General features: G+C 48.8%; 1 protein-coding gene and 1 long non-coding RNA gene across 8 annotated transcripts in view; one reads left to right on the top strand and one right to left on the bottom strand.

Annotated features, from left to right (window-relative positions):
• Nucleotides 1–15,837, top strand: part of EFCAB6 (EF-hand calcium binding domain 6) — a 306,691-nt gene that overhangs the window by 255,715 nt on the left and 35,139 nt on the right. For all 7 annotated transcript variants that reach the window (XM_003905667.4, XM_031656221.1, XM_021921653.2 and 4 more), the window contains one exon: nt 38–229. In XM_003905667.4, coding sequence (XP_003905716.2) covers nt 38–229 — 192 coding nt within the window. The remainder of the gene's footprint in view (nt 1–37; nt 230–15,837) is intronic.
• Nucleotides 10,300–15,636, bottom strand: LOC103888407. The gene is made up of 3 exons (XR_652910.3): nt 15,553–15,636; nt 10,674–10,722; nt 10,300–10,513 (listed from the first exon to the last, which is right to left on the bottom strand). It is a non-coding gene; the product is annotated as an uncharacterized LOC103888407 (long non-coding RNA).

The following is a 15,837-nucleotide window of genomic DNA, read 5'->3' on the forward strand; positions in this document are numbered from 1 at the left end:
AGCATTTGCCATCTTTTTTTCTTTTCTTTCTTTTTAGGCATTTTCTGCATTGGATAAAGAGGATACAGGATTTGTAAAGTCTACAGAATTTGGACAAGTTCTTAAGGATTTCTGTCACAAACTAACGGACAATCAGTATCATTATTTTTTGAGGAAACTAAGAATTCATCTAACCCCCTATATAAATTGGAAATATTTTCTCCAGAACTTTAGCTGTTTCCTTGAGGAGGTAAGAACGTCTGCAGCACATAAGCATCTCTTTGAAAATGAGCTAAAAGTAGTTTCTACAAAATGGATAATTGATTAGAACCATATCAGATAAATTGGCAATCACCTCATGTAATTAGCTCATTCTAAATGAAACACTGGTCTAAATTCTACAGACTATTAGAAGGTGAATATGCATCCTTTACTTTGTTGGACATTTTTATTTATTTTATTTTTTTTTTATTTGATTTTTCAAAGAAGTCTGGGAGCTTGTTTTCTTTGGTTGTTTTAGAGTTCTAAGGAGTCGTAGACCCCAGAAGATGGTCTGGGGAATGAGATTACTAAAGCAAACAGCACGAACATTTTTCAGGTTTGAGGTGAATCATAGCAGCAAACACTCTAGCATGTCTTCTGTGTACCTGCCACTGTTTCTAGTCCGTTTTCTATATATTAACATGTATAATCATGTTGAGGTCACTGTGAGATACAAGCTATTAATATCCCCAGTTGAGAGACGAGGCCTTAGCACAGAGACATAAAGTATTATCCACAGCTAGTGAGTGGTGGGGCTGATTTGTAAGCCTGACTCCAGGTGCCTAAACACTGTGGTTTTTGTGATTTTTTTTCATTTTTGCCATTTGGATGGATGTTTCTGAACAAAATACACTATTGTGTTGCATATTTTTAAGCTTTATATAAGTGATATGATATTGAATGTTGTATCTGCACTTATTTTTTCTTGCTTATAGTAATGTATTTAAGATTTATCCATGTTAATATATTGGCTTTAGTTGATGCATTTAAGCTGCTATAAAAAGTCGGTGGCTTATGCCTGTAATCCCAGTACTTTGGGAGGCCGAGGTGGGCAGATCACCTGAGGTCAGGAGTTTGAAACCAGCCTGGCCACATGGTGAAACCCTGTCTCTACTGAAAATACAAAAAAAAATAGCTGGGTGTGGTGGTGGGTACCTGTAATCCCAGCTACTCAGGAGGCAGAGACTGGAGAATCACTTGAACCCAGGAGGCGGAGGTTGCAGTGAGCCAAGATTGCACCACTGCATTCCAGCCTGGGCAACAGAGCAAGACTCTGCCTCAAAACAAAAACAAAAAAAAATCCAGTCTATTAACTGAATATACGATTGTGCCATTCAGTCGTCACCCTCCAGTTAACGAACGTGCAGCTTGTTCTCAGTTTCCTTCATTACAAGCAAAGCACCAGTCCCCCTTCCGTGCCTGTCTCCTTGTGTGCACACACTGGAGCTCCTCTGCCTGGAATTGCTGATGGGAGGGCGGGTCCATGTTCAACTTCCCAGAAACGGCCAGCGTTCTTCTAAGTGACTGTGCCAGTGTACAGCCTCACCCATGGTACAGGAGAGTACCTGACACTACACATCCCTGCTGTCCCTTGGTTTTGTTAAATGTTTTAACTTCTGCCATCTGATCATTAGTCAGGTCAAACACTTCCATGGGCTGTCAGCTATTCAGGTCTCGTCGTCTACAAATGACCTGAAAGGCTTTCAGCCCTTGGTTGGCATGTGGGTTGCAAATACCTTCCGCTGGTCTGTGGCTTGTCTTTGCTCTTGTTTTATAGTGACCCTTGCTATTTTTATGATTGTGTGCGTGTGTGTGCGTGTGTGTGTGTGTGTGTGTGTGTGTCATTTTAAAAGGAATACATATTCACGAGAGACATCGGGGACAATGCAAAAAATATATGTAAAAAAGGATAGCAGTAATCTAGACCCCATGATGATGGGGATGATGACAAGAACAACCTTGGCCACCGTTTAGTGAGCACCTACTGAGCTCTGGGCCCTTCACGTGTACCTTCTCGTCTCACTGTCTTGCCCGTTGGGGAAGGCGGAGTAGACGGGCTCCCAGAAGTCAAATAGCCACCTGAGCTCAGCAAAGAGTGGCAAGCCAGAGGGTTCGCCTTCAGAGCTGGTGTTCTTTCTAAGCACCATCCTGCCTTAGAGATCTTTTTTTCTTTTTTCCTATTTCTAATGCATTTTTTTTAACAGAGTGGAGATGACAGCGTGTGTATATATATATATATTCATGTATCCTGCTTTTTTTCCCTTAATGTTAAATTGTACCATGTCACTTAAAGGTTTCCCAAACATCAGCTAAAAGGTCTATATCACATTCCACCCACGCCCTTATTTTTAAGCATTTAGGATGTTTTCCTCCAGCTTTTGCCTCTGTTATTTACAGTGAACACTTTGTATGTAAATCTGCATCCACATTTTGGATTCGTTCCTTAGGAAAGATCCAAGAAATAAAATAACTGGAGTCAAGGGGTAGGAGTCGTTTTATTGACCTTAAAAGCAGCCCCTTATATATTTTTTAAATAATTCTGTTCTATTGGGTTGGATTATATGAAATTACCATTTTTAAAGTCATAAATGGTTGAATGTTGACAATTTCATATGATTTAAGCTAACATTCATAGAAATTGTTTATGTCCATTATATACTGTTTGGAATATGCTGATACAGTTGAAGAAAATAATTAAAATCACCCCTTGGGACAACTAGTGTTAATACTTCGGCATGTTTGCGCCCAGCCCTTTTTTTTTTTCTTTTTTGAGACAGACTCCCACTCTTGCTACCCAGACTGGAGAGCAATGGCGCGATCTTGGCTCACCACAACCTCCGCCTCCCGGGTTCAAGCGATTCTCCTGCCTCAGCCACCTGTGTAGCTGGGATTACAGGCATGCACCACCATGCCTGGCTAATTTTTGTATTTTCAGTAGAGATGGAGTTTCTCCATGTTGGTCAGGCTGGTCTTGAACTCCTGACCTCAGGTGATCCACCAGCCTCGGCCTCCCAAAGTGCTGGGATTACAGGCGTGAGCCACTGCACTTGGCCCCTTTTTAGTATACAAATGTCCTTTAGGAGTAGGGTTGAGGACAGACCATGTATGCTGCTGAGTTTGGGGGTTGTGTTCTGAACTCTTGCAAGTCTTTTTTTTAACAAACATTTTTCATTTGTATCAAAGTAACATACGCCCATATAGAAATAAAATTGAATTGTTGCAAAACACTTAAAAACAGAGATCACTTGACTTACCCATTTAACTTCCAGTCCTGCTCCTCAAGAGCAATCACTTTTATTTTTATTTTGTTTTTTTGCTGTTTCTTCAGCTGCATATGTTCCTGTCTCTCAGTAATATTCTTACGCTGCCATTTCCTAAATGATCAGTCTCAGGCATTATTCACTGATGTGCTGATGTGACAGATCAGGGATCCTGCTCTCCTCTTCCAGCTCTGCTGGCCTCTCCTCCAGGGTCCCCTGGCCTGTTCTCTTCTGCCTTTTCGCCTCCTGTGGTAGCACTGGCGTTCTCTGGGGTCTTCATTTTCCTCTAAAGCATGAATTCCATCTAGCATGCACCATTCCATCGTGTGGGTTCATTCACTCTCTCATGACACGTGTTTCCTATGGCCAATGTGTACCAGGCACTGAGCTGGGTGCCAGGTTTAGCAGCAAACTAAACAGATGCAGTCCCTGCCTCCAGAAGCCCCATTCTAGTGAGGGAGACAGAGCAGGAGTGAGTGACTCAGTCACATGTCAGGTTCCAGCAGCAGCTGGGAGAAAAATGGAGCAGAGCAGAAGGGAGGGCCTGACGAGGGGTGACATCCAAGCAATGGGGAGGGGAGGGAGTGAGCAGTGACATCGGGTGAGGGACTGGCCGGCACCGCTAGTGTGATGGCACCCGCAGGAAGGGGCCAACTGGTTTGGGGGCAGATGAAGGAGAGGTCTAAGGAGATGGGGCCAGGGAGTGAAGGAGCCAGGCGGCCCTAGGCTTAGAGTCCTTGTAAAGACTTTGGCTTTGACTCTGAGTGACATGGGGACTGTCTTAGGCTGCTCAGGAGCCATAACAAAATACCCCTAAAGGACCTGCAAGTGGAGAAGACCGGGCTTGAAGCTCCACGTCTGCTGTCCCCCCTCAGCGTGGCCTGAGTGTCCTCATGCACAAGTCGCAAGGAGCCTCTGCTGATCCTAGAATTGCTGGACCAAGGAGAGAACATTCCTAAAGCTTTATGTACTGTCAGCTTGCCTCCCCCAACATTGGTTAGTTCTGCCCAGTTCTCTTGGCAAAGAGTCGCCTTCACCTCCAGAAGCACCTGCTCAACATCCTAGTGAGAAAATTGCAGCAAGAGTGAAGAGGAGAAATGTGCTTGGAGACAGGGATTGGTCACGGTGGGCTGGGAACCGTGGATGCAGAGGTGGCACTGTCCCTGCGGCATGCGTCCCTGCACCGGCCACCTCCTGCCCTGTCCCATCAGTGTGTGATCTGTTTTCCGGGAATTCAATGGGATCAACCCCCTAAATTGGCCTAGGACGATGCACCTGGCCAAGAAGCTAACACCTGAGCTCAGACAAATCGGAACAGCGTGCATTTACCAGGAGGATGAGTAAATCCTTGAGCAAACGATTTCTGGGCTGGAAGGGCAGCACAAAACTGCAAGGAACATGATGTGGCAGGAGGAGGGGGGTGACCACAGAGCAAGCAGTTCTGTTCATAGTGAATGACAGAGTAGGTGTGAGTTTTCTTTTGTCCTGTTTAGTTGCAGGGAGCAGGAGATGGTGGCAGAGACAGACCACCTGGGTCCTGCAACCTTGCTTGCAGAGTTTAGGTCCCTTTGTCTGAATAAAGAAGAATCGCTGAGGACTCGTGAGCGAGGGAGCCGGCCAGCCTCCTCCGGGGCGGTTGCAGGGGAAGGCAGCTGGGGAGGAACCCCCGACCGCATTCATCATGAACTTCTCCAGTTTAACCCCGGGTTGCTGTGTTTTTCTAATAGAAGGGAAAAGAAGTAACAAATAATAGGAGTAGTGAATGCATCATCCTTAAGCTCATTAAATATGATACCACCCATCCTTTTCCTCTGGGGGAGGCACAGGAGGTAAGTAATTAAAAGGAGATTACCAAAATGTAATTAAGACAGTCGGCAACTCTCCCCGCAAAGCAAGTTCACCGCGAGTAATCCCTAGCCAAAGCAATCCATTCTCGGAGAGAGAAAAACTGGAATTGTAGTTAAGACGTTGCCTAAGACCTTGCATAGACTGAAAGCACACAGAGAGTAAAGATGACAATTTTACACCTACTCATAATCCATTTCTTCTATTGGGTATGCCATCAAATCTGTCTTCCAAAACTCCTATTATTCTTATGCCTCCTCTGCCTGTCACAGCAGCACGTGAAAATGATCTGAGCTCTTCTCACAGCAAGGGCCGCGGGCTTCCTGCCCCTGCTGTGTGGCTTGACCACGAGTCCTCCCCCCCGTCCTTGCTCCTTCCTTATACTGCTTCGTTAAGCACCACTCAAATCAGACAGTGCTTCTTCAAGTGCGGGTCCCAGGCTGCTGCTGTGCAGACCAGCCCACCCCAGGGCTCCATGGTGGGTGAGCCCAGGAGTCTTGCTGTGCAGCAGGCCTGGGGGTCATCCTCCTGGCACCGTCCTGGGCTTGAGAACCAGCCCAGGAGGCACAGAGGCCTGCAAGCTTCCGGGAAGGGAAGGCGACGTGTGTCTTTTCAGACGGGAGCAAGGAGTTGGTCCCATGCGCCTGGAAGCCATCACACCCCCTTTCAAGATGAGAAGCACTGGCCTAGATGACACAAAAGAGGAACAAGGCATCGAAGCAAAAAATGCTACCCAGTGGGTTGGTGAAAAAGCAAAACAGGAAAAAAAAGAGAGAGAGAGAGAAGACCTAAACGGCAGCACACTCATGAGATTCCCACAAACTGGAAAAACATCATCTGGATTTCTCTTCCCAGCAAATACCCCTTCTTCACTTCTAGAAAAACATTTTACATTCAAAGTGCCATGTGCAAAGTGTAGAGTATCACCTTGTTTTTAGAAAATCGTTCCCGTTTAACATTTCCTTAAATCTTAAAGTGCAATTTCAGTTTCTTCAGTGAGTGTAAAAATAACGCTCAGTGCAGAAATATAATTTTTAAAAGGCATAGTAGAAACCCATATAAAATCTTTCTACTTTATTACCATGGAAATAATGGAATTTTTTTAACAAAACACACCCTTATTCAGTACAGAGTAATTATTTTGTCGCATTCTAGCAAGCAGAGAGCCAATGAAATCTTTCCTCACTTTGTGTGGAAATATATGATCTCAAAAGTCATTCAGTTATATGTTAAATAACTTGAAGATGGTTTTTGTTCCAATAGAGAATTGAAGAATGTAGTTTTCAACCAAAGGGACTTACGGCAAAGTACATCAAAATGTTTGTAATCTTTTATGAACATCATGTTTATATTCACTGCCAACAGTGTTACTTCAATTTATCTTGCTTTTTATTGTAAATATAATGGTGTCCATGTATTTTTAATAAATATGATAAAGAATGGGGAAGTTTCCTTTTCAGGAAAGGGCTCCAAGATAATTGTAAATAAATTAAGTAAATTATTAAGGTATTAGCATTACTGTTATTTACCCTTGCTCTTGATGGCAAGAAAAGCTAAGTCTTCTTGATGGAATTTCAGCGATTTTAACTATTTCCCTTGAATTTCACTCACTCTCTACTTGCCAATGCAAAATTCACTACCTGCTGTCCTGTAGGTGGGTGGCACTGTGGCAAGTCGTGAGGGGTAACGACTTTCGGGGGGCCTTGGTGACAGGCCAGGGGGCAGGGGCTGCTGGGCCCCCTGTGCCACGCTGAGGCAGAAAGAGTATTATTCCAGGCCACCCAGCAGGGCCTACAGGCGTCGTCACGTGGTGATCCATCAGGAACCAGGCAGACCTGACGCATCCACTTCTCCTCAGCCTTTGAACTTGGTGAGCTGGCTGCCCTCCTGGGGGAAGCCCAGGGTCCTTGGCATGGGTGGTGTCTGCTTCCTCTAGAGCATCTGTGTCTACACAGGTCCTAGCACTGCCCCAGTATCTGCACTAATATGGATCGCCTCCTTAAAGCCAGCTATAGTGATAAAAGCAACAGAATGAAAGTCACATCATCACAGAAGGTTGGCAGTGAGGTTGCACAGACTGCTAAGATTCGCTCTCACTGAGCATGCTACAGAGTTATTCTTTTGCTGTTCGAACTTTCTCCCAAGTCCTGATTGGCTGTGGCAACACTGCAACTCCTCCACGCATGTGTCCTGGGTCCAGCCTGGCTCTGAAGCCTCCCTTTAGGAAGGAGTATGAGTCCCCCCCAACCCCAGTTCCCGGTGGCATGGACAGGGTAGGAACTCGGCACCTGCCAGGCAAGTTCTGCTGGAAGTAGCACAGGGCTGGCCGCCAAAGGGAGAGAGGCACAGTTTCTGATGCCTCGTGCAGGAATGTGAGGGGGCCACACCAGGCTTTCTCCACCTGGGCCCCATGAAGGGTGGTCACATGGGCCCCCTTCCCCAACAGAGAGGCCCCCTTTCAAACACAGCTGTGTCAGGCAGAAGACAAGGCTATCATGAACCTGTTGGTGAGGTTGGAAGAAGCACATCAGACAGAATTTCTGGTAGTCGTTTTAATTTGTGTGGTTGAATTTTCTCACACCCGGGAGTCCCATGTCCCCAGGGGCAGGGATGAGGTCTCATTCTCCCTTGTGCCCCAGCCCTATGCAGCACACCCCGTGGCAGGACCTCAGCCAGGCTCCACGGAAGTGCATGGTGCAGGGGCCCTGCTCACCTCCAGCACCTGCCTTGTGTTAATCACTCGCTCCGGCATCCTCAGAGCACTCCCGCCTCATTCCCCTGAATCCAGATCAGGATTCTTCTTGATTCCTAGCCTCCACGGGAAGCCCTCTGTATGTTCAAACGAAATGGACAATGGTGCCACCAGCCCAGGCAGGCTCCCCATTCATTTGGTCCCTCCAGAGCCACGACAACCATTTGTGGATCAATTAAGTAAGCATCAGAGTTGAGCGGCACCAGTGATTCTACCAGGTCATGATCCCATCAGGAAGCCAGACACCAATCCAAGAATGTATTGTCCCGAGTAAGTCTTGCAGAGAAAATCCAGAATTCAGATGTTACCAGCATCTTAACTATCATCACACTCCCAGGAAGGTAACTTGCAGTGTGGCTGCTTATGTTCTGGCTCAGGATGCTGCCCTGGACTGGACGAATCTCAACACTCCACACTCAGCAAGTGAGAATGAGAATGTGTGCCTGGCTCTGGGCCAGGTCCTGGGGTTCAGGCTTGTGGCAGGGCCAAGGAGCCTCATTTTCAGAGGAGGAAACTGGGTGGACATCTCAAAGCATCAGCTTCTCCAGGGGTAGGGCTTTTGGTTCACTGCTCTGTCACTCCTGCCTGGGAGTGTGCCTGGCATGTCATGAGCCCTCATCAGTGTTGCTGAGTTCGGATTTTCAGAGGCTTCTGCGTTCTTGCACATGTGGTAGGTGGTTGAACTTGTGCTGAAATCAGAGGAGCGTGGCTTTGAAGTCAAACAATCTCCATCTCCAGCACCGGCTGGCAGGAGCTTGGAACCGAGCCCCACTTACTTTGTCTACACAGCAGGGAGAGCCCTGGCTGCCTCGCAGGGTGATGTGAGGACCAGAGAAGATTCCCTGTTGCCCAGCTCAGTGCCTGTGTAAAGGAGACGCAGGAAGGAAGGCCACTGGTACTCTGGGGTACCAAAGGAGGAAACAGAGAGGTAGAAGCATTTGTTCCCAGTCACACCGTTAGCAATGCTAGTGCTGGGATTCAAATGCCAGCCGGTTCCAAGGTCCATGCTCCCTGCTCCCTTCCTGAGCAATGAGAACTGTCTGGTGCGTGCCTCCTAGGCTCATTGTTTGGATTAAGCAAGTGAATGCAGAAAGAGCTTTGCCCGGTACCTAACACAGCAAACACCAAATATTTACATTCCTTATTATTTTTGTATTCTATCCTATTCCAGTGAGTGCATGTTTAATGTTCAGTAATGATGTGATTAGGTGGCATAGAATTTATTTGGGTGGAATAATTTATTTTAATAGTTTTTATAAATGACTTCACCCATGAATTTATTGAATCATTAAAGGGTCGAAGGGCGGCTTAAATGTTTCCCTTTTATTTCTTTGCATTGTATGGCAATTCGATGCAACTGGAGGATTTGTGAATCGGTGTTTGCAAAGGCCTCAGCATAGATCCTTTGTGAACGTCAAGCTGTATGACTGAGGTAAGCACAGAGAGCTGGGAGGAGGAGCGGGAGGACGAGGAGGATGACGAGGAGGAGGAGGATCTAACTCTGTGAGTGGGGGAAGGATGGGCAGAAACGGCTTTCTGATGAGCTTGCACCGAGTCTAGAAGCTTGAGTTGAGGAGCCAGCCCAGGTGGATCCCAGGAGATGGGGCTTCTTGGGAGGAGAGTTAGTGCTTACAGAGCCCGGGGATTGGGAGACACCACACTTTGGGCATGGCCAGGGCAGGGCAGTGGGGGAGGCCCATGGCAAAGGATTCTGTGAGGAGAGCCAAGGGGCCGAGCTAGTAGGGTGGTCCACTCTACCCTTGCTTGCCTCCCTGGGTGGGTGTCTCAAAACATCAGCTTCTCCAGGGGTAGGGCTTTTGGTTCACTGCTCTGTCACTCCTGCCTGGGAGTGTGCCTGGCACGTCATGAGCCCTCATCAGTGTTGCTGAGTTCGGATTTTCAGAGGCTTCTGCGTTCTTGCACATGTGGTAGGTGGTTAGACTTGTGCTGAAGTCGGAGGAGCGTGGCTTTGGAGTCAAACAATCTCCATCTCCAGCACCGGCTGGCAGGAGCTTGGAACCGAGCCCCACTTACTTTGTCTACACAGCAGGGAGAGCCGTGGCTGCCTCTCAGGGTGATGTGAGGACCAGAGAAGATTCCCTGTTGCCCAGCCCAGTGCCAGGGTAAAGGAGACACAGGAAGGAAGGCCACTGGTACTCTGGGGTCAGTTTTCAGTAAGCACTGGTTGAATTCACTTGAAGCTTGACTTGACTGATGGTCTTTGCAAAGGAAGTTCTGGAATCTTCGGATTAGCTATTGTTCATTGCCCAGAAGGAATCCTTGTGTGGTAAGAGATCCCAGGCCTGGGCAGCAGTTATGCCACCAGAAAGTCTGGAACTGTGCCTGGAATTCTGATGAAACTGCCTCACTTGTGCAAACACTGTGCTGGAGTATCTACTCCCATCGGGCAGTCACCTGGGCCCGACCTCCTGACACACCAGAGGTTCCCCTCAGGCATGTGCGGAGCCCTTCAGAGGCCAGCGTGTTTCTTGATCCGGCAGCGAGGTCTGTAGCAGGCAGCTTCCTCAGAGCTTCCACTTTATTTTCATCTGGATTTTTTAATGTTTTATCTTTTTTTTTTTTTTTTTGACAGGCAGTTTTCCTGCTGTTGTTATTTTTAGCATTCATTTATTCACTGTAAATACAAATGAAGATACAGTACAATTAATTTCTTTGCTAATCAAAATATTTGATCAAATGAAGCAATTTTTCAATTCTTAAAAGTAATTACACCATTCTTTAAAAGGAAGTGAGGAATTCTTTACTGAGTGTTTCTAATTAGGAGTTTTTGCTACCTGCTGAGTTCTTATTCTGTGTGAAGTTCCAGGACTATCTTTTTTTCTCCTGTAAAGAATCATAGAAAAAAAACTATATAAATGTCTCTGCAAGTATTCAGAACAAAACTTAGTATGTGAATCATACAGTCAGATGAGCTAATCATAACCTTCATAATTACATTAATATGCAGATATATTTCTAGTCTAGCAGCTAGACGGACCTTGCTAACCACTTGGTCACAACCTGTTGCTCCCGGGTGGGTGACCGCCATCTTGGATACCCGCCGAGGGCCACAAAGCCCCTTTGCAATATGTCCATTTCGTAGAAGGCTGACGACTAAAACGCCATCTGTGCTCAACAGCTTCTTTGTCCTCTCTGTATTCTGAGCTCATCCCTTTTTACTTCTTACTGCAGCAGTCAGCTATCACTACGTAACAAGCAACCATAAACCCTCAGCGCCCCAAAACAATAACACCCGTTCAGTTTTCACCGCTGTGGGGGCTGATCTAGGCTGGACTAAGCTCTGCCGTCTTGGCTGGGATGACTCTGCCCTTCACCTCTCTCATCCTCCTCCTTGGTCCTGTGTGATGGCCACAGCCTGTCTTCTAAGGCAACGGCATAGGTGCAAGAGGGCTTGCCCAGTTATGCAAATGCTCCTTCATCCTTCCGTCACTTTGTAATTACCCACATTCCGCTGGCCAAAGCATGACATATGGCGGAATCCAAAGCCAAGGGGTGGGGAAATACTCTCAGCTTCTGTAGTGGGAGCCGCCACAAAGCCCCCCGCCAAGGGCATGTGCACAGGGTGAACAGAAGCAGGGGGGCCGTGGAGGCGACAGACCCCAAGAAAGCAGACGGATGTGCACCACTGCCTCTCCAGCTCTGTGGCTTTATTTGACAAGTCTACCACCCCCTTCTATAAAGTTCTCTCTTCCCAGTCGTCCATAGAAGTCGTTCAGGATACAGGTTGGTGGAAAACTGATTTTAAAGCCAGCCTAGAACAAGGCTGGACGTACTGACAGGACATTAGAGGGCTCTTTACTGGGGCCACCTCATCCAGCTGCTGAAACAGGAGGACAATAAAACCAAACGTGAACTAACAACATTTCAGGTTCACTTGACCCTTAGGGCGCCTGTCCTCTCCTCTCTAGCCGGTTCTTGCACTGGGCTTGACTGTCACCTCGGGGCTGGCTCCTGCCCCTGGCTTGCGTTGAGTAAGGAAACCTCTCCCTTAGAGCTTTCCCCGCCACACAGGTGAGTTCCTTGGAGGACAAAAGTTAATTTGCCTTTGTCTCAGATGCCAGGGAGATCAGCACCTTTTTTTTTTTTTTGAGACAGTTTTGCTCTGTCACCCGGGCTGGAGTTGGAGTACAGTGGCACAGTCTCGGCTCACTGCAAACTCCACCTCCCAGTTTGAAGTGATTCTCATGCCTCAGCCTGCCAAGTAGCTGAGATTACAGGTGTGGGCCAGCACACCCTGCTGATTTTTGTATTTTTAGTAGAGACGGCGTTTCGCCATGTTGGACAGGCTGATCTTGAACTCCTGACCTCAAGTGATCCACCCATCTTGGCCTCCCCAAGTGCTGGGATTACAGGTGTGAGCTACTGCGCCTGGTCAGCAGCTCCTTCCTGAAGTGCATGGGGGATGTCCTGGAAGATGTCTGTCTTTTCCCGGAGTGACTCTGGCAGGGTAGTTCTCTCTAACTGTTGTGGTTATCCCCATTTCTCAGATGTAGGACGGAAGCCAAGAGGTGAAGTGATTGCCTTAGTGAGTTGCAGCTAGAGGACGGTGGCACGGGGCCCTCGGCTCAATTCGAGCCTGTGATTCGACCCCCACAGCCCTGCTGCCCAGAGCTCATGGCAGCCGGTCAAGAGACACAGTTCTGTGGCATGGCCACTGTGTGCCTGGGTTCCTATGACCAAGTCTCAGACCTGGCTTCTGCCTTCCAAGTGCCTCCAACTCCTTGGCTGGGTGGTTTGAGCTGCAGGCAGTAATGGACCAGGATGCACCATCCTCTGATCATCCATGATAGCCTGGTGTTAGCCAGGAAGAGGGCTCGACCCACGTCTGTCTGAGTTCCCAGCTCCTGCAGAAATATCTGTAATCACCAGCACCAGCAGCAGCAGCAGCAGCAGTGTGGCAGGCTCTGGGCCACACACTTTGAGGGTTTCTGTTGGTGAAATCCCAGGCCTGCTCTTGAGGTGGCTGGTTTGTTTTTGGTTTTGGTTTTGCTTTGAGACAGGGTCTTGCTCTGTCGTCAAGGCTAGAATGCAGTGGCAAGATCAGGCCTCACCGTGGTGTCAGCTCCCGAGCTCAAGTGATCCTCCCACCTCAACCTCCCAAGTAGTTAAGACCACAGGTGCCTGCCATGCCCAGCTAATTTTTGTATTTTTTGTGGAGACGTGGTTTTGTCATGTTGCCCAGGCTGGTCTCAAGCTGCTGAGCTCAAGCAGTCCTCCACTCTTGAACTTTCCAAAGAGGTGGCTGTTTTTATTTCCACTTTACCCCAGTGAGGACAGGGAGGCCAGTTTAGGGGTGCATCTTACCCAAGGTCACAAGATAGGGGCAGCCTGAGCCCCGGATTTATGATGGACTGTCCCCACTCTTCAGGCCCAAGCCCCTCTCCTCCAGCCTAGGCTGGCCCTGGCCGCATTCCTTCTGCCCTGGCAGGCGGCACCTGGGTTACTGGTGCTGCCTCCTGCTCAGGAGCGCACCCTGTGAGGCGCTGAATGAGGGCAGGTCTGGCGCTGGTGCAGGAGGCCAGGACCTAGGCTGGAAATCCCAGCACTGTGCCTCCCTGAAGGGCTCTTCCCAGATAGCCGCAGGGGCCATGCTGTGCCTACCTGGAGAGACCCTGAGCAGAGGCAAGGACTATGAGAGAGACAGCAGGCCACGCTCCACTGGGCTGCTGCCCTCCCCCACTGACCTGGGCTGCCTCCCTCCTGCCCCCAACCAGGGCCGCCTCCCTCCCACCCCCTACCTGGGCCGCTTCCCTCCCGCCCCCCCACCCAGAACTTGTGGCTGTTGGGGCAGCCTCTTGGGTGATTCCCATGTCATGGCAGGATTTTAGAACCAGGAGTTTAGATTCTGAAGCTGTGACTTGCTTTTTACTAGCGAGATACGTAGATACATTTGAAACTGAGAAGCACCCCATCAAAGTGCGGTGTTAGTAGCCTCTTTGGTGACTGTCTACTTCATGTATTGGGACATTATTTCTTTTCTGTATGTTGTCAATATTGTGGTGTAGTCACAAAGAAAGGGGCCAAGAATTTTCCTTCTGCTAGTGGTGGGCTGTGTTTGCCACATCTAGAAGGGCAATTGTTCGCTCAAACAAGGTCCCGTGAATACCCTCGAATACATGAAATAAAACCCCTTCAAAACATGTAAATGGTCCTCTGGTGAGGTCAGACCTAGAGTGCATATGATTGCACTCCATTTTGTTTGTTCGTTTGCTTGTTGAACTTTAAAAGTCACCAGAAGCAGCCAGGAGCTTATCTTTGCCAGATAAGCTGGGGAGCGTGAGGTGTTCGGGCCCAGCACGGACAGGGCCCTGCCAAGCCCCTGCCTTCCCTGTAGCTCTGCTCTTCCTGTTGCAGCTGTGATTTCTGTCCTGAGGGGGCCTTTGATGTAAAGCGCAGTTAATATTGGAACGTGTCATTTGCATCTGAAGATAGTGGTGTCTTTTTTGATTAGGAGAAACATTTCTTCTAGTTATAGAAAAAGCATTATTTTTTCCCCCATTCAGATATAATGATCACGTGAGAAGTGCCAGGGACACAGAAGCGCCAGACCAAGAGCCATCTGTTCCTCCCTGGCGTCTCCAGTCACTCGAACGAGGCTGGCGGCGGCTGAGCAGCTTTGCTAAAAAGCGAAATGGGAACCAGAATACGGCGCCTAACAGATTCTCAGCCAAAATGCCCTTGATGGAAAACCCAGGCGCTCTCCCGCTAGCAATTGGGGTTGTGGGGGCAGGGCGGTGCGGTTCTCTGGGCGGTGGCATCCATGGGGCCTGCGGACCCCGGGTCGGTGGTTTCTCCCTTGTGCTCTGCGGCGATGACTGAGGCGGGCGGGGTTTTCAGTGATCAATTTTCCTTTGTGCCTTTTTGTAGTTTCTAAGTTTTCTTTCTTTCTTTTTTTTTTTTTTTTTGAGACAGAGTCTCGCTCTGTTGCCCAAGCTGACGTGCAGTAGCACGATCTCGGCTCACTGCAGCCTCTGCCTCCCGGGTTCAAGCAATTCTTCTACCTCAGCCCCCTGAGTAGCTGGGACTACAGGCCCCCACCACCACGCCCAGCTAATTTTTGTATTTTTGGTAGTGACCGGGTTTCACTATATTGGCCAGGCTGGTCTCGAACTCCTGACCTTGTGATCTGCCCACCTCGGCCTCCCAAAGTGCTGGGATTACAGGCGTGAGCCACCGCGCCCGGCTTATAGTTTCTAAGTTTTCTGTAGTGAACGTGCAATCATTCCTTTTGCAAGCAGGAAAAGAGTATTTGCACGGGGCGGCCAGCCACCTCCATGCAATGGAGGCTGATAGGTGCCCAGCACCTTCCCCTCTGGAGGCTGATAGGTGCCCAGCACCTTCCCCTCTCTGCCACGCGGTTGGGCTGCTTCTGCCTCTCCGTGGCAGCACCCGTGTCCGTCCCCTGCCTCCCAGGTGAGGGCAGGGACCCATCACCATGACCCAGACCGTGGCTGCAGCTCTCGGCACATCTAGGGAACACGTATTTGCAGGCCAGGAGCCTGCGTAGAATCTGGGTGCCACTCTGTTGGTTCTGTGACTTCAGGCATTTCTCGGCCTCCCGGACCTTCACATCCATGCTTGTTGAGGAGGATAATGTTACCTCCCGTGCTGGGTTTTTAATCCCTTTCCTCCTGCACTCCCCATGGCACCCACCTCAGCCATTTCCTCCTCAAGGAGGCCCGCAGTGGCCACCCCAACCAGGGCCATGTCCCAGCCAGTTGCATCTGTGGCACGGTGTCCCCTCCTGAGAGTACAGCTCCCCCTACCCAAGGTTACCTTTACGTTGGCCACACTGTTCTCTAACACTTTTATAATGCTGTAACAAACAGGCCTTATGATGTAAGGGCCCAGCCACAGTAGACTTAGTTCTCACTCACTGCCAGAGTAGTGTCACACTGATAGATTTGTATGTTTCTGAACCTAGCTATATTACTCTGA

The sequence above is a fragment of the Papio anubis genome, chromosome 16 (assembly GCF_008728515.1).
Source record: "Papio anubis isolate 15944 chromosome 16, Panubis1.0, whole genome shotgun sequence".
Lineage (NCBI taxonomy): Eukaryota > Metazoa > Chordata > Mammalia > Primates > Cercopithecidae > Papio > Papio anubis.